Here is an 18,760-nt window from a genome sequence, read left to right as displayed (position 1 = left end):
AATATGTAACCACTGGAACATACAAATAAATAAGCTCAGAGCAGCTGAGAAAAAAAACCCAAGGAAGTAGAACTGCCCATCCCCCTCAGTCCCAGATAATCCATTTTCAAAATACGGATAATAAAATACACAAATACGTAAAGAAGATACAGAACATTCACCATAAACCAACCTGAAATAAAAATAAAACCAAGGACAAACCCTAATTATTTTATTTCTGTATATCAAGACTACAAATAGCATTTAAACACTTAATTTATTATTCAAATTACGAAATTATACATTTTGTTTTGATATGGTCATTGTCTTAAAAGTGTCATTCAGTTTCCCCGCATTTAAAAGCATATTGCTAATTCTGGTCACTTCCACAGCACGGCCCCCAGCCCCGGTGACAGGAAATGCTGGGGTGGGGGGGGGGGAATAGCCACTGGGCCCTCCACGCCCCCCCTCCACACTCCCTTCCACGCCCCCACCGATCCCCTGCTCCCCTGGTTGGGAGGGAGGGCCGCTCTGACGCACTCCGTTTTCAGAGACCAGAATCACCCAGCAACAAGGAAGGTCCCGATAAAGTGCCTTTTTAAGAGAGAGTTACCGACGCCCCTCCCCCGGGCCCGCGTGGGACCGGCTGGTCTTCCTCCAGAAGCAGCACCTTCGAGAAGCGGAGGGCGCAGGGGAGGGCGCAGGCGGCGCATTACCCCACGCATCCGGGAGGGGGGCGCGTGCCCCGGGGTAGGAGGGCGGTGGGCCGCGGATGGCCCGGCCACAGGGGGCCACACTGAGTGCAAAGCCGCAGCCGCCCCTTTGGTTCAAGTGACTCCGATGCCAGTGTCTGTTCTCCCCACGTCGCCACTTCCCAGAGGCCACGCGTGCCGTGGGGCCTGGACGAGACCCTCCCCTCTCCCGGGAGCTCTCCCGCCACAGCGTGCAGCCAGGAAGGGAAGAGGGATGAACGTCCCCTCGCACACACCCACACACGGGAGTACCCAAGCCACCACGGTGCGGTCCTCGGTACCCCGAAACAAGCATGCTAGTCCCGTGCAGGGGAATGGCTTAAACAGCACAAATAAAATATTATCACGTTGTGTATTTTCCAGACCTAACCACTTTGGGAAAAGGCAGCAGGAGAGAAAATGCCTTTCGTTTTAACAATTAGGATTGTAAACAATTCAGCCACACGAGAAGCAGCGGGCCCTGAGAGTGACGTCTCCACGTCTCAGACCCCACGTCTCTGCGGACGGAGCACACGCCGCCCTCCAAGAGCCCCGCCAGGAGCCCCGCCGGCGGAGGGAGGCTCGAGTCCACCAGCAAAGCCAAAGCTTCATCTTTGGTTAATTTCACTGAGTCGCCACTAGTCTTAAAACTGTGCTCTTGTTGGCAAATTTACTAACGTAGCCGCATGGCACGTAACCCTTGTTATTCTAAGTTATCTGAAAAGCAGTGTCCGTCTAAGTAAGTGGCCGTGACTTACTGGACCATCTAGACAATGGAGGGGGTGGAATGAGGGATGGGGGTACGCGGAGAGCTGCGGGAGCCCGGCCCCAGCGCCCTCGGCGGCCGGGGGGTGCTGCCTGTGCTGCGGGCACCGGTCGGTTCTCTGCAGAGGGTCAGTTCCGGCCTCCGCTCAGCTCAGCTCGAAGCCAGCAGCACATTCGATAGCGTAGAGAAGCTTACTGCGCAGAAGCGTCTCGTCGTAGAACTCGGGCAGCTTCAGCAGGTTCATGCAGGTGCTGGCCGTGGGGAGCCGCTCGAGGTCAGAGCCTCCGTTGTGAATGCAGAACGCGGGGTACAGCTCCTGAAAAGACAGGGGTGCACGGGGCGGCTTTAACAGGCAGGCTGTTGAATGAATGTCTTAAAGAGCACACAAAACTCACCTGCTTCAAACAGTAAAAAGTTGCTGTGGTCACATTTCCCCAAAAGACTTGCGGTGTTTCACCGCACCCCAGACTACACTCCGTGCAGGGAACAGGACGAGAACAGCGCTCATTCATGGGAAAAATCACCTGTTCGGTAAATAGGGCCTCTAAGGCATTGTGTTTCAGTCTTTTGAAAATCTGTTTAAAATTCAAGAAGCTAAGAGGGTGAAGACTTGAACACAGAGGCCTGTTTGTTTCTGTGGAAATGTGGGAAAGGCGGCACCCGGGGCAGGGAGGGGGCGGCGGTCTTCTCCAGACCAGCACACTCTGCAGGCAGGCGGGACGGCCATGTGGATGGGGTAACAGCAAACAAGGACCAAATTCACTCAAAAACAAAACAAAACAAAACAAAACAAACAAACCCCCAAGAAACAAATTCACTCAAAAGGGGAGAGAAAGGGGTGCCGGGTGGCTCAGTCGGTTGAGCGTCTGACTCTTGATTTCCGCTCAGGCCATGATCTCAGGGTCGTGGGGTCAAGTCCTGTGTCAGGTCTTCGATGAGCATGGAGCCTGCTTGGGATTCTTCCCCTGCCCACCCCCCACTCTTTCTCTCAAAATAAATAAACATTTAAAAAAAAGGGGGGGGGGGACAACGTCTAAATGCCAAAAGCAAAATGAAACAATGAGCCTGTGCACTGACGGCTTTGTCACGCAGGGAGGCATCATCCCGAGTGTGGTTCCAAAGCCGCGGTCGTGTTACACGTAAGTAGTGCACAGGCACAAAGGACTGTAACTGTGCGGTCCTGGGACTCACCAGGAGATGAAGCCGAGGAGAGAACTGAAACCGAGATTATCAGTGGTAAAACAAGATGTAAATGTAAAATCAAATACAAGCCGATATTTGAACTGGAAGTCTCAGTTTGAACTTGTGATATACGTTTCTCTTCAGGGGAAAAAAACACCATTTCCTAACTGTCCCCTGCAAAGGCCGCAAACAATCCCCACGCGTGACAAGGAACAGACTAAGCAGGCAGGTTTGGTCTCTACAGTCCCATTTCTCACTGAAAGGAGCCAGGCCTCCTGGGGGAAATCTGGATTCCATGTGGAGCCCAGAAGGGCGCATGACACACGTTACCATCTGTTACACCAGAACGCAAGGGAGCCTCCCCGAACTCCGTGGGTTAAAGGGCCCGCCTGAAGGCACCCCCGCCCAGGAGGGCACTCTGAATATCAAAAAGAATGACAGCAACGGCCTGAAACGCAGAACACGTTAAAGCCCGCGCGTTCACCGTGGTAGTGAGGGAACCAGAGGTACACCTGCCTGTAGGAGATGTGGGCTCACCCACTCGAGATTCCGAACACTGGAAGCTGAAGGCTGATGGTGACTTGTTCACAGGGGAACCAAACAGTTGAAGAGAAAAAATAAAGTTTTTCTTTATAGGAAATTCCAGCTAATGAGTGAACAGATGAGGCAGCGGGAACACAGCTGATGCAGTCGTCTCACCCCTGGTTACAGGGTGGATTCCGGGGCGCCCGGGCGGCTCGGCCACACCCCTACGTTACAGAGTGGATTCCGGGGCGCCCGGCGGCTCGGCCGCACCCCTACGTTACAGAGTGGATTCCGGGGCGCCCGGGCGGCTCGGCCGCACCCCTACGTTACAGAGTGGATTCCGGGGCGCCCGGGTGGCTCGGCCGCACCCCTACGTTACAGAGTGGATTCCGGGGCGCCCGGATGGCTCGGCCGCACCCCTACGTTACAGAGTGGATTCCGGGGCGCCCGGATGGCTCGGCTGGATGGGTGTCTGACTCGATTTCAGCTCAGGTCGTGATCTCGCGATGTGTGAGTTCGAACGAGCCCTGCGTCAGGCTCTGGGCCGACAGCACAGTCTGCTGGGACGCTCCCTCTGCCCCTTCCCCACTTGCACGTGTGTGTGTGCGTGCTCTTCTCTCTTTCTCTCTCTCTCTCCAAATAAAGACACACTAAAAAAGAAAAAAAAGCCAGGAATGGATCTAGGGAGTGTCCACAAGGGGCCTCTGTGACAGACGGCCAAACCAGCGACCCCAGGCGCGCACGCCGGTCTCAGCACCGCGCACCGCTGACTCCCCGGCACCGGATCCGTGGTGCTCAAGTCGGAAAACACAGAGCGGACGTCATCTATGCAACGTTACCGCCAAAAGAGGAAAACTCAGATCTGGAAGCTGATGAGACCTCTCACGACCCCTAACGAGATGCGGGAGGAACGACCCAGCTCCTCCAGTAATCACACCACAAAGCGCCAGACGAGAGGGAGACGGACGGCACAGACCAGAAAGAGAAAAGAGCAAAGCCAGGCACCAAGCAAGCACGGCGGACGGCCCGGGGCTTGTTTGTACCGGGAGCACTGACGGTACCAGGGGATTGATGTGATTATTTTTTAGACCTGATGATGTCACTCTGGTTATTTTTTAAGGCACGGTGTAAACATTCTCATCCTGCTGTCCCACCCAGCTGCCCAGCCCCCGTCCCCTGAGCAGTAATATTTGGGGGTCTTAAGTATTATCCCACAGAGATTAGTGCATATACAAGAAAATATTTTCTCCAAAATCTATAAAGAACTTTTCAAACTTAATACTTCCCAAAACCAAATACTCCAGTGAAGAAATGGGCAGAAGAGATGAACACTTTTCCAACGACATCCAGATGGCCAACAGACATAAAAAGATGCTCAACATCACTGATCATCAGGGAAATACCAATCAAACCCACAATGAGATACCCCCTCACACCTGTCAGAATGGCTAAAATCAAAGAAACACGAAAACACAAGAAACAACAGGTGTTGGTGAGGATGTGGAGAAACGGGAACGACGTTACACTGTTGGTGGCAATGCAGATTGGTGCAGCCACTCTGGAAAACAGTGTGGAGGGTCCTCAAAAAGTTAAAAACAGAACTACCCTGCGACCCGGCAATTGCACTAATAGGTATTTATCCAAAGGATACAAAAATACAGATTCGAAAGGGGTACATACACCCAAATGTTTATAGCAGCACTATCAACAACAGCCAAACTATGGAAGCAACCCAAACGCTCACCCACTGATGAATGGATAAAGAAAACGTGGTGTGTGTGTGTGTGTGTGTGTGCGCGCACACACACACACACACACACACACACACACACACCGGACTACTACTCAGCCATAAAAAATGAAATCTTGCCATTTGCAACCATGTGGCTGGAGCTAGTGTTTCATGCTAAGAAAAATAAGTCAGTCAGAGAAAGATGCCATATGACTTTACTCCTATGTGGAATTTAAGAAACACAACAGATGAACATATGGGAGGGGGAAAGAAAGGAAAAAAAAAGAGAAAGGGACACAAACCACAAGAGGCCCTCCACAGTAGAGAACAAACTGATGGGTGGGGGATGGGCTGGATGGGGGATGGGTATAAGGAGGGCACTTGTGCTGAGCACTGGGGGTGGTATGTAAGTGAGGAATCACTGAATTCTACTTTTGAAACCAATATTGCACGGTAAGTTAACTGACTAGAATCTAAATAAAAATTTGAAGGGGCGCCTGGGTGGCTCAGTCGGTTAAGCATGCGACTTCAGCTCAGGTCATGACCTCACAGTCCATGAGTTCGAGCCCCACGTCGGGCTCCGTGCTGCCAGCTGAGAGCCTGGAGCCTGCTTCGGATTCTGTGACTCCCTCTCTCTCTCTGCCCCTCCCCTGCTCAAGCTCTGTCTCTCTCTGTCTCTCAAAAAATAAATAAACGTTAAAAAAAATAAGAATACATAAAAACTTGAAAAAGAAAAAATAGAAAAAAAATTTTTCAGGGTGCCTGGGTAGTCAGTTGGTTAAGCATCTGACTCTTGATCTCAGCTCAGATCTTGATCTTAGGGTCGTGAGTTCAAGCCCCATGTTATTAGGCTTCATGCTGGGTGTGGAGCCTACTTAAAAAATTACTTTCTCCCTCCCCATTTAAAAACTATGAAATGTTGGGCGCCTGGGTGGCTCAGTCGGTTGAGCGTCCGACTTTGGCTCGGGTCATGATCTCCCGATCATGGTTTGTGGGTTCGAGCCCCACGTCGGGCTCTGTGCCGACAGCTCGGAGCCTGGAGCCTGCGTCGGATTCTGTGTCTCCCCCTCTCTCTGCCCCTCCCCTGCGCATGCTCTATGTCTCTCTGTCTCTCAATAAATAAACGTCAAAAAAGTTAAATAGGTACGTAACAAACATGAAACGTTAGCACAACGCGTGCGTACAGTGTCGTGTGTAAGTCTTCCCTTGATAATGTGTCTTTACGATCTTTCTGTATCGACCCAGCTTCCTGCTTCTGAGGCTACACAGTGTTGCACTAGACGTATGCAGCAGTTCGTTGATGGGCATCACTCATTTCCTTGTTTTTACAAATACTGATGCTGTGAATAAGCACGTGCTTCAGTTATTTCACACCTGTGCAGGCGTATCTGCAGGCTAAACTGACCAGGCAGGCTGAGCGTGAGACCTCTGGAAATGCCAATCCTTCGCTGGCTACAAACGACCGGGGGCTCCATCCTTCTCTTATACACAGACACTCATCACACACAGGCCAGGCCTTCCGTGTTCTCTTCCAGCGCGGACGCGAAGACGTGGAGACGGTCTTCATCCCAAAAGCCTGAATCTGCTAACTCTCGGGCACGCGTGGCTTTCGCGCTCCATGACTACAGGATTCCAGACACCCAGTGTGCCGCACCCCCTCTGTCCCGGTGCAGAACACGGGGCCCAGAAAGCAAACCGGCGGCCTACACACACGGGTGCCGGCGGGGTGGGGGGGGGGGTTATCCAGAACCAGGGTGGTTTCAGCTCCGGGTCAGTGCCCTTCCTCCCCAGAGCTGTGACAAGAGAGCCTGTGCTTCCAACGCCAGCACCCAGGCAGACGTACGACCCGGCCCCTGCTCACGTGCACACCCACTGGCACCTTCTCTGAACCCTCCTCTCCAGGCCATGACCTGCGTAACTGTCCGTGAAGGGCAGTCTGGCGCCTACACACCCACATCCCGTGACCTCCAACCCCAGGACTGTATTGTGCACCAGCGGTCGCAGACCTGGACGGAGGTTTATGCACGAAGATGGTCCCCACACCAGTAGGAAGGAAGGCTTGTAAACAACTGATGGAACAAGAAGTAAACTGTGGCAAATTCACATGATTGGACATTAGGACGTTTATTAAAAATATTTCAAAGATGACTTAATATGAGGAAAAATGACCCTGATATAACGTTGAGTGAAAAAAAGGCCTACATGACTGAGCACATAATCAGCTTAAATTATATTTAAGAATTATGGTGAAACAGTATAAAAAATAATTACCTACCAACCACTGTAGTGGAAACGAGCGAGCAAAATTGGAACCGTGTCCCTCCTCTGACGGGGACTCTAGGAGACCATGTCACCCAGCACGACAGGCACCCAACTGGCCCAAATTGCATTCCAGCTGGTTTCGTTTCATTTAGATGTTGAATTTAGTGTGTATTTTACGACGTGGGCAAAACCAGGTTAAGAGAACAGCCCACAGAACACCGGATGGAGACTTACACGCTTCTTACCAATCAGCCCCTGGACATCTCTCCACTGTTCAATGAAGAACTTCGTTTAGGGAGCCTGGGGGGCTCAGTCGGTTGAGCATCCGACTTCAGCTCAGGTCATGACGTCACGGTCCGTGAGACTGAGCCTCGCGTCGGGCCCTGTGCTGACAGCTCGGCGCCTGGAGCCTGCTTCGGATTGTGTCTCCCTCTCTCTCTGCCCCTCCCCTGCTCATGCTCTGTCTCTCTCTCTCTCTCTCTCTCTCAAAAATGAATAAACATTAAAAAAAATTTAAGGGGCGCCCGGGTGGCTCAGTCTTTAAGCGTCTGATTCTTGATCTCAGCTCAGGTCATAATCTCACGGTTTGTGAGTTCAGGCCTCACATCAGGCTCTGTGCTGACAGCTCGGAGCCCGGAGCCTGCTTCGGATTCTGTGTCTCCCTCTCTCTCTGCCCTCCCCCCACTTGCACTCTGTCTCTCAAAAATAAATAAATGTTAAAAAAAAAAGCGCTTATTCAAACAGTATACGTGGCATACGGTATGTGCTAAAAACCACTGTCTTTTAAAACAATTACAGTTCAAAAAAATAATAAAACAATTACAGTTCATATGCTATTTTAAGTGTCTCATAAAAGTGTCAAAACAGGATCCAAAAGAGAAACAGAAAGGATATTACATTTATTATTTAGCCTTTTGAGTGCATTGAGCACAATAATTTTCTGCAATGCTGGAATAAACTGCGATGAAAGCATCACACGGTGAGACAGGAGGGCAGGTGCGGGGAAGGAGGGCGAGCAACGGCCTGGGCGGGAAGAGCTCAAGGGCATTTGGAGTAAAATGTCCCGGTTTGGCTTTCCGTTCAGAATGCTAATTGAATTCCCCACTTGGAGTCTTAAAAGTAAAAAAAAAAAAAAAAAAAAAAGTTGTTCTTCACTGCAATCTGAGTCAAGGGCACTATTTCGTGCATTATTAAATAGAGCACAACGGGAATTTGCATTAATTCAGAGTAAGAAAAACCATCAATTTGTTATGTGGCCTGATGGCAACTTAACAATTTTCTACAGCGCTGTAATGACCTTTTTGTCTATAGCCATCGCACTCATTGAACATATTAAACTTTAATTAGCTTTAGCAGGCGCTGTTCTCGGCCGCTAAGCCGGCGCTAAGGAGTCTCGTGACCTGTAAATCACGCACGTCCGCCTCTGCCTCGCGGTCCTCCACCCGCGGGCCGCCCTCCTCCCCCACCTGAGTCCCGCCAGCCTCCCCGGGCACGCGGCCCAACTGGAGAGCGCACACAGCAAGGTGACTTCTTCCAACTGTGGAGTCTAACATATGACGGCTGCAAAGATGTTTGAAAACTCTATATTAAATTCTACATTTAATAGGCTTTAGATCATTGAAAAAAATCCAAGATAGGAAGACTGTCTCATAACTTCCACAAGTAACATTCATGTGACAGTGACAAGTCAGTTATGACTGTGTGGGGTCCCCAACAGGGGACAAGAGGGTTTTCACTATTTGGGATTCAAAAGCCAACATAAGGCCCACACTCCTCCCTCCAACCTGCAGCGCTCCCACAGGCCTTTTACACAGACTCCCGCACTGGCTGCTAAAATGGCTGGAACCTTCCGAACCTTCCTCTTCCAGCAAGACCCCTAATTTTTACTGGCCTGGGACTAATTAACCAGGCGCTGGCAGAAATCTCTGGGTCCTCCACTCAGTTTTGATGGGAGCAGGTCCTCCTAACTTCCCTTCACGAAAGTACGTGCTTAATTTTTTTTTTACCTCTAGGTGTGGGGGTCATTTAGAAACTGGAAGATACTAGAAGCCTGGTTTCTCATAATGAATGTTACCGATAAAACTACGTAACGGTATTACGATCTTCATATGGAGAATTTCGTTTATAGAACTGTTTCCATCACCAGATGATGATAAAACTTGGTCCAGTGAACACCCTCTCCGGGGTCCGAGGGGTCCATGCACTTGTGCACCGCCCCCTGCATTCTTCCTGCTCTGTGGGCCCCCACACGCAACAGCCCCACAGTCCACGACACGCCCAGGAGGAACCAAGAAGCAAAGCCACGTTTCCTTCAGGCTGTTTGTCTGATTTGGTACCTGGCCGGTGCTGGCGCATAAGGCCACAGGGCAGGTTCACACAGTTGTTTCGGGGGCAGGGCTTACACGCCGGGTCAGAAGCATCACTCAGTCTTCGTGAATCACTGTTTCGGTGTGTCGCTTGTGCACAGCAGAGTTTTTAAACCCTTTAACACATGGCATTATTCTATGTATATTCATTGTTGGAAGGGGTCGGCCTTCTCTCATTAATGTTAAGTGTCTATTTTATGACTCTGAGTGCTGTTTTCTACATCTGGCTACATCTGTTTTCTACATGTGGCTGGTACTGTTTGCCTTGTTTTGGATGCTTGTTTTCTCCCTCTCTGATAATGTGGAAGACAGGTGATTTTAGTTCTGATGTCACTATTACTCACGAACAGGTTTATCTTCATATCCTAACTCATCACCGCTTCCAAACTGAAGTGTCAACGACTCAGGTCCTGTGGACAGTAAGACCACTGTGCTCATGCCCGCCCCTCTCCCGTTCCTCCACTTGCTGGCTCCAGCTCTGACCGCACGATGCAGATGCTGTATGAAGCTACTGATGTCAAGTGTTCTTAAAGATTTTTTATTTTTAAGTTAAAAAAAAAAAGTTCATTTATTTTGAGAGAGACAGCACGTGAGCAGGGGAGGGGCAGAGACAGAGGGAGAGAGAGAGAATCCCAAGCAGGGTCTGCACTGTCAGCGCAGAGCCCAATGTGGGGCTCGAACTCACAAACCATGAGATCACGACCTGAGCCACAATCAAGAGCTGGACGCTTAACTGACTGAGCCATCCAGGAGCCCCACAGATTTTTTTATTTTTAAGTCAGCTCTATACCCAACACGGGGCTTGAACTCACAACCCCGAGATCAAGAGTCACATGCTCTAGACTGAGCCAGCCAGGCGCCCCTAATGATGTTGATTTTTTAAAAACAGCTTGACTGAAGTGCAATTTACATACCAGAAGGTCTCACTTTTCTACACTTTTGAAATAATTTCAAAGTAGACATTTAAAGAAAAGAATAACATAGGTTATTGGAAGGTGCAAGCCTGCCCGATGTCTCACAGCATGAGCTCATCTGATTGATACCCTTCTGTACTGCACACACACACACGCGCACGCACACACACACACACACCATTGTGTGTCTTAGACCACTGATGCTGCTTTAACTTACAATGAATAAGGGAAACATACTAACTGTCCCTTAACCAATTTTAATCACTAATATTACAGTGAATTATATGAGGCAATCATTAATTGTCAGAAATGATAAGTAACAGTGGACAACCAGGGAGAAATATACCACTGACCCATGAACGATACTGGTCTGAACTGCATGAATCCACTTCTATGCAGATTGTTTTCAATAAATACAGGTCAGTACTACAAAGGTACCTTATCTTCTCTTACGATTTTAAATTTTCTTTTCTCTGGCGTACTATATAGTAAGTGTACAATGTATAATATATATGAGACACGTGTTAATTGGCCATTTGTTATTGGTAAGGCTTCTCGTCAACAGCAGCCTATTTAGTAGTTAAGTTTTTGAAGAGTCAGAAATTATACGTGGGTTTTCTATTGCATGGGGGGCGTCAGTGCCCCCCAACCCTGTGTTATTCAAAGGTCAAGTGCACTGTTACTCATACCTTATTCTTCCCAAATATACTACATCAACATTTTTAGCTCGTGTTTCCTTCAGTAGGAAAACCAGCTTACGATGCATCACAGATGTAGGACACTGGTCATTCATATTCCAGTGAGCCCACCAGCCTGCAGGGCCTGTCCACGGGCCATCATGATCACACCCACCACATCAACAGGTCAACCCTGGGCCCAGCACCTTCATATACAGTAACGGCCAATCCTTAGTTGATCTGGCTGAAACACCTACTAACGTAACAACACCCCGGAATCTGGGGTTATAAAAGCACTACGCTGCCCGGAAAACAAAGGACAGATGGGGCCTGCTGGCCGTGCTCGTTGGTTACAAGTTGGAGCTCAAAGCACATGGCACAGAAGCCCTTACCTTAAACCCCAAGAGAGGGGGTCGGGAGCAGCTGGTTACAAACTTGAGCAGTTTGCGCTTCTCTTCATCCGTGAATCCTTCCACAACTCTCCAAAAGACTTTGATCACAGGATGGTCAGCAGAATAGCCTCCTAGGACAACGCGAATAAATGTTTTACTAAAAACAAGGTAATTGCAAAAGGAGGATTCTCGCAGAAACAGCAGAGCAAGACTGCTAAGAGTGATCCACCTTCGTCCTCCCGCTACAGTGATGGGCGCCGGCTTGTGGCTGGAAGCCAGCTCTAGAGACACCCTTCTTTTCCTCCACGTATGTTCCATGCCTGACAGGGGGCTTGAACTCACAACCCTGACTCACGCCTGAGCCAGCCAGGAGCAGGCGCCCCTGGAGACCCCGTTCATTCTGCTCCTGGGAGATGATGGACGAGTACATGAGGGGACAGAAACCTCCAGAAGGCCCAAATACCAAAGGCCAGAATGGGAAACACCCCGCCCCCCCCCCGGGATGGGCCCTGGCTGCAAAGGCCTGGGTTCTGACTCCTCTGCGGGTTGAAAACCCACCTCCCCTGAGCAGCAGACCCTAACTAACAAAGAATTTACCCAAGAGTCACAGACCTGAAAACAGCACACTCTGGGGTTTTTATTTCTAATAGAGATAGTTACTTGGCCGACATGATCTTAAGGGTCTAAATTCATTTTATCACCCGCCCTTGTGACAAGAAGGCACAGACCATGGCTACCAACCCACCCCAGCCCACGATTAGACCACTATTCTTAAGTGTACTATCTGCTACTTACAGCTTTTAATCTAGCTAAGTGCTTCCTAAAACTGAAATAATTGCTATATATTGTTCCCTCATTGTTAATATACTACAGAAATAACATCGATAAAATATCTTAAGTGCATTAATTGGCACCAAAATGAATATGATAATATTTTAAAACCTATTTACTGGAATAGCTAAGATCATTAAAGGTACAAGCTTCCAGTGCAGACAGGGTAATGCAAAACAACCCAAGACAATTTCTTGGCAAAGAAGAGGTTGCATTGATTTCATTTTTTTAAACTTATGACTTGATAGTGTGGACAAAGTGACCTTAGGTATTATGTGCCTTTACATAAACATTAGAGTTCAAATTTCCAGCAACAGAAATTAATTGTAAAGAGATACATCCATATATTTATATACATGTACACGTACATATTTACATAAATGTACATGTACATATTTACATAAATGTACATGTACATATTTACATAAATATATACATATTCATCTATGTAAACGTGTCCACAAATTTAGTTTTACAACCATGTCCACCATCTACTTCTGGAACATTCCCATTTCCTCAAAGGAATCCCATGCCCCACTACAGACAGCCACCGTCCGCCCTGTCTCTGTAGGTGTGCTCTTAGCGATGGCTCATCTACACGGGAGCACCAACCATGCTCCGTTTCCATTATCCCGTCAGACCTACCTCGGAGGAAAGCTTAGGAAAATGGCACTTGGAGGACAGAGAGGTCTGGGTAGACTGTGGCAAAATACCTGACATAAATTTCACCATTTAAACAAACATTTTTTAAGTGTACAACTCAGTGACATTAATTACATACATAACGTTGTGCAAGCACCTAAGTCCAACCAAAATGTCATCACCCCAAACAGAAACTCTACTGGGCAGCAAGTCCCCATTCCCCTCCCCCAGCCCCAGTGACCTCCAACCTACTTTCAGAGCCCAGGAATTTGCCTATTCTAGGTATTTCATTGAAGCTGAATCATACAACAGATGCCCCTTTTGTGTCTGGCTTATTTCACTTAGCATCGTGTTTTCAAGATTCATCCCTACTATAACTTTTCAAACTTCGCTCCTTTTTAAGACTTCCTAATACCCCGCTGTATGGATGTGTTTACCGATTCATCTGTAGATGGGCATTTGGTTGTTTTGCCTTTTGGCTACCGTGAATAATGCTGTATGAACATGTATGTGCAAACAGGCTTCAGTCCCTGCTTGCAGTTCCTCTGGGTCTGTACTTAAGAGTAGAATTGCTGGGTCATATGGTAATTCTAGGTTTAGCTATCTGGGGTGCCACCAAACCATTCTCCATAGTGGCTTTTTTTACATTCCCGCCAGCAACGAACAAGGGTTCCAACTTCTCCATATCCTTGCCAACACTTGTTTTCTGTATGCGTGCACGTGTGTTTGTATGTGCTTAATAATAGTCCTCTTGATGGATGTGAAGGGTATTTCAATATTGTTCTGATTTGCATTTCCCTAGTGATTAGTGATATTAAACACCTTTCTGAGATTACTGATTGTTTGCATATCTTCTTTGGAGAAATGTCGATTCAAGTCCTTTGCCCATTTTTGAATTGCTTTGTCTTTTTGTTGCTGAGTAGAAGAGTTCTTTATATATTCTGGACACACATATATATTTCTTCTGCATATTTTCTCTCCTTCTGTAAGGTTGGTTTTTTAATTTTCTTGATAATGTCTTTTGATGTACAAAGTTTGTGATTTTGATAAAGTCCAATTTATATATATATATAATATATATACATCATATATATATATATATAATATATATAGTTGTTGTTGCTCATGCTTTTGGTATCATATCTAAGAATCCAATGCCAAATCTAAGGTCATGAAGACTTACCGGTGTTCTCCTAGGACCTTTATGGTTTTAGCTCCTACATCAAGGTTGTTGATCATTTTGGGTTCGTTTTTATGTACAGTATGAGGTAGGAGTATAGCCTCATTCTTTTGTAAAATTCCAGGTGTTCTGCATTTAACTTTTTAAATCACTGTAAACTTTTTCAGAGAGGCTCTACTATTTTACATTTCTATCAGTGAAGAGGGTTCCAATTTCTCCATGTACTCCCTAACACTTGGTACTGTCTCTTTTTGATGACAGTCTTTCTAGTGGGTGTGTAGTAATATCTCAAGGATTTGATTTCTATTTCCCTAATGATTACTAGTGTTAAACATCTGTTCATGTGCTTATTTGCTTACGGGCCATTTATATGTATCTTCAGATATATATAAACCCCCAAACCTGGGGGTTTTTTTGGCCATGTTTTTAAATTCGATTGTTTGTCTTACTGAGCTGTAAGTGTTCTTTATATATCTACAGTAGACACAGTCCACTGTTACATGTATTATTTGAAAATATTTTCTCCCAATCTGTGGCTTATCTTTCATTTTCTTAATGGTAATTTTTGAAGCACAAAAGCTTTAATGTTGAGGAAGTCCAATTTTCTATCAATTTCTTTTTCCTGGATCATGCTCTTGGTGTACAATCAAAAACTCTGTCTAATCCAAAAGTCATGCAGATTTTCTGCTTTATGTTCTTTTTGAAGTTTTATAGTTTTGGTTTTTACCTATTGGCCTCTGATCCTGTTGAGCTAATTTTTACATACGGTGGTGTGAGGTAAAGGTCTAAGCTCATTTTTTCCCACGTGGATGTTGTCCCAGGGCTATTGTATCATCAAGTGAATTGTCAACTGACCGTAAATATGAGGATTTGTTTCTGAACTCCTGATTATGTTCCATTGATCAACAGGCCTATCCTTGTGCCAATACTACAATGCTTTGATTACTGTGGCTTTAGAGTACGTTTTAAATCAGAGTATAAGTCCTATAACTTTGTTCTCGTACAAAATTATTGTGGCTATGTTAGGACCTTTACATTTCCAAATGAATTTAAAATCAGCCTGTCAATTTCTATAAAAAAGACTGCTGGGATTTTGGTAGGGGTTGCGCTGAATTTGTGGATTAATTTGAAGAGAACTACATCCTGACACACAGAGTCCTCTGACCATGAAAATGGACCATCTCCCCCACCCCATTTGGTCTTCAATTTCTCTCAGCAGTGTTTTTACAGTTTTCGGCATACAGGTCTTGCACGTACACTTGCTTTGCTAATTTTGTATTTTATTCTTTGTGATGTCACTAGGAATGGAACTGTTTAATTCCATTCTGGGTCTGCACATAAACACAAAATTGGTTTGTGTGTACTGATCTGTGCTGCCACCTGCTGAAACTGTTTCTTAGTTCTAGTTGGGTTTTTTTCGTCATGCTATTTGTGAAAAAAGTCTTACTTCTTTCACTGCTCCTTTCCAAGCTGAAACTTCCCTCCCTCCGCCTTACTGCACGAGCTAGGAAGCCCAGTCATGTGCCTCGGCCGCGGGCAGAAAGCATGTAGACCCTCACCACCGTGTGCGGGCGCCGTGCGCATCCTGAATCGGGCTGGGAAAGCTCCCCCCCGGTTCCTAGTTTCCTACGAGTTTTTAGTCCTCATTGGGCAGGAGATGCTTAGATGCTGAAGACAATAACTTGCTTTTCTCTCCTTCCTTCTGCACCTGCTGACACGGCCGGGCCGGTTCCGTTCCCGTGCCAGCAATACCACATGTCCCATTAATACACTGTCACATGTTAAATTAACCTCGCATTCATGGGATAGAAACTACTCAGCGGCCGGATTCAGCTTGCTAATATTTGGAGGATTTTGCATCTATGTCCCTGAGGGATATTAATCTATAATTTCCTTTCCTTGGGTTATTTTTGTTTGCTTTTGACATCACGCTAATACTGATCTTTGAGGAGAGAAAGCCTCTCCTTACTCAGCTGTAGCTGGAACTCACGTACAGGATGTTTTTAAGGCTTAAATACTGTTATGAAAGAAATATTCATTTCATAATATTTAGAAAAAAGAGAAGTACAATGAAAAAAATTGCCTGTAATTTCATTAATTGTAAATGACTGTTATTTTGTGAAAATGAAATGACTTTTAATTTATTTATTCTTATTACAAATTTTTTTAATGTTAATTTATTATTTTTGAGAGAGACAAGGTGCAAGCAGGGGAGGGGCACAGAGAGAGGGAGACACAGAATCTAAAACAGGCTCCAGGCTCTGAGCTGTCAGCACAGAGCCTGACACGGGGCTTGAACCCATGAACCGTAAGATCATGACCTGAACCGAAGTCGGATGCTCAACTGACTGAGCCACCCAGGCACCCCTTATTTTTCATTTTGTTAAATAAGCTCCAAGCCCAACGTGGGGCTTGAACTCACGACCCTGAGATCAGGAGCGGCAAGCTCCACTCACTGAGCCAGCCAGGCACCCCGAAACTGAAGTGACTTTAAAATTTTCTTGGCTGTAGAAAGTAAATGATGTAGGACATAATAGATAATAAAGAAAGGGAAATAAAATTTTAAAACAAGCAGAAATGACTAATCATCTCACAACCACTGCGTGTTTTTGCTCACATCTTACTCAATTTCATCTTTAAAGATGTGACGTCACATGGAGTGAACTGTTTCATCACCGGGTTTATTTAAGGCTATGTTTTAAATTTCCTAAGGTACATAAAATATTTTTTAATATTATAGATACATATTAAGTAATCTCTACACCCACGTTGGGTGTGAAGCCTACTTAAAACTCAACAAACAAATCAATAAAATAAATTCCATTCACGTAATAAAGATAAGAATCAATGGCTCACAACTGTAGGTTTTTTACAATATGTATTTAAGATTTGGAGAGTTTTCCATAGGTGAGAAAAAAGACTGGAAGGGTAGAATCATCCTCAACCAAACTAAAAAATGTGTGCCACTTCCTAACTTGTCACATTTCCCCTGTGTACCCTATGCGTTCGAATTCCATCCCCCCAAATCTTTATACCCTTCAATAAGCAATGTAACTTCTGGGTTTCTCTCATTAAAAACACAGAAATATGCACATAGTTGTTTATTACAGTGGGAGGTTAAATGAATCACATATATCCAAAAATGAACTACTGGGACCTCATCAAAATAAAAGCTTCTGCACGGCGAAGGAAACAATCAGCAAAACTAAAAGGCAACCGACAGAATGGGAGAAGATATTTGTAAATGACATATCAGATAAAGGGTTAGTATCCAAAATCTACAAAGAACTTATCAAACTCAACACCCCAAAAACAAATAATCCAGTGAAGAAATGAGAAGACATGAACAGACACTTCTCCAAAGACGACATCCAGATGGCCAACCGACACATGAGAAAATGCTCAACATCCTCATCATCAGGGAAATACAAATCAAAACCACAATGAGATACCACCTTACACCTGTCAGAATGGCTAACATTAACAACTGAGGCAACAACAGATGTTGGCGAGGATGCAGAGAAAGAGGATCTCTTTTGCATTGTTGGTGGGAATGCAAGCTCGTGCAGCCACTCTGGAAAACAGTATGGAGGTTTCTCAAAAAACTAAAAATAGAACTACCCTATGACCCAGCAATTGTACTACTAGGCATTTATCCACGGATACAGGTGTGGTGTTTTGAAGGGACACATGCATGCCCATGTTTATAGCAGCACTATCGACAATAGCCAAAGTATGGAAAGAGCCCAAATGTCCACCGATGGATGAATGGATAAAGAAGATGTGGTATGTACATACAATGGAGTATTACTTGGCAATCAAAAAGAATGAAATCTTGCCATTTGCAACTACGTGGATGGAACTGGAGGGTATTATACTGAACGAAATTAGAGAAAGACAAAAATCATATGACTTCACTCATATGAGAACTCTAAAGGACAAAACAGATGAACATAAGGGAAGGGAAACAAAGATAATATAAAAACAGGGAGGGGGCAAAACATAAGAGATTCTTCAAATGGAGAACAAACAGAGGGTTACTGGAGGGGGGATGGGCTAAATGGGGAAGGGGCATTAAGGAATCTAGTCCTGAAAGCACTGTTGCACTATATGCTAATTTGGATATAAATTAAAAAAAAAATTAAAAGAAAAAAAAATAAATCACTACATATCTAGCTAATATCAAAAATTAATTGCAAGAAGAATAACAGCTTGGAAATATCTTTTTTATTTCTGGTGCTAAACAAACAGAATGTATACTATAAATGACGTATCACTATAAACTAGAATTATACGCTACGATTAAGAAAAACTCGCCAAAATAACAATGATTGTTTTAAGGATGGTTTTTTTCTCTTCACTGTTCTTAAATACACGAGGTTAATTTTAAAAAACTTACAAATACCCAAAAGATACACCAATTCGATCTTTGAACAATCTCATTATGGTTTTGTTATTTCTCTGACAACTAATGTTTCTGCGCATCTTTCTATGTGCTCATTGGCCATTTGTATATGTTCCGTTTGGTTTTTCATTTTCTTGAAGAGCAGAAACTTTAATTTAATAAAAAAGTAAATAGGG

The 18,760-nt window shown here is 45.6% G+C and overlaps 1 protein-coding gene and 1 non-coding gene across 3 annotated transcripts in view; one reads left to right on the top strand and one right to left on the bottom strand.

Annotated features, from left to right (window-relative positions):
• Positions 1–237: 237 nt before the first annotated feature.
• The window catches only part of UBE3C (ubiquitin protein ligase E3C), a 121,600-nt gene continuing 103,077 nt past the window's right edge, over positions 238–18,760 (bottom strand). For both annotated transcript variants that reach the window (XM_047097399.1, XM_047097400.1), the window contains 2 exons: positions 11,527–11,657; positions 238–1,792 (listed from right to left, as the gene is read on the bottom strand). In XM_047097399.1, the coding sequence (XP_046953355.1) occupies positions 1,622–1,792; positions 11,527–11,657 (302 nt within the window). In that variant the 3' untranslated portion in view covers positions 238–1,621. The remainder of the gene's footprint in view (positions 1,793–11,526; positions 11,658–18,760) is intronic.
• TRNAQ-UUG (transfer RNA glutamine (anticodon UUG)) lies at positions 5,841–5,931 on the top strand. Its single transcript has one exon. It is a non-coding gene; the product is annotated as a tRNA-Gln (tRNA).

The sequence above is a fragment of the Lynx rufus genome, unplaced genomic scaffold (genome assembly GCF_022079265.1).
Source record: "Lynx rufus isolate CCGP_SWC_20201006 ecotype Redwood Valley unplaced genomic scaffold, mLynRuf1.p SCAF_4, whole genome shotgun sequence".
NCBI classification, from domain to species: Eukaryota; Metazoa; Chordata; class Mammalia; order Carnivora; family Felidae; genus Lynx; species Lynx rufus.
Note: the sequence above shows the minus strand (reverse complement) of the source record. Positions and strands in the feature narration are given on the sequence as shown.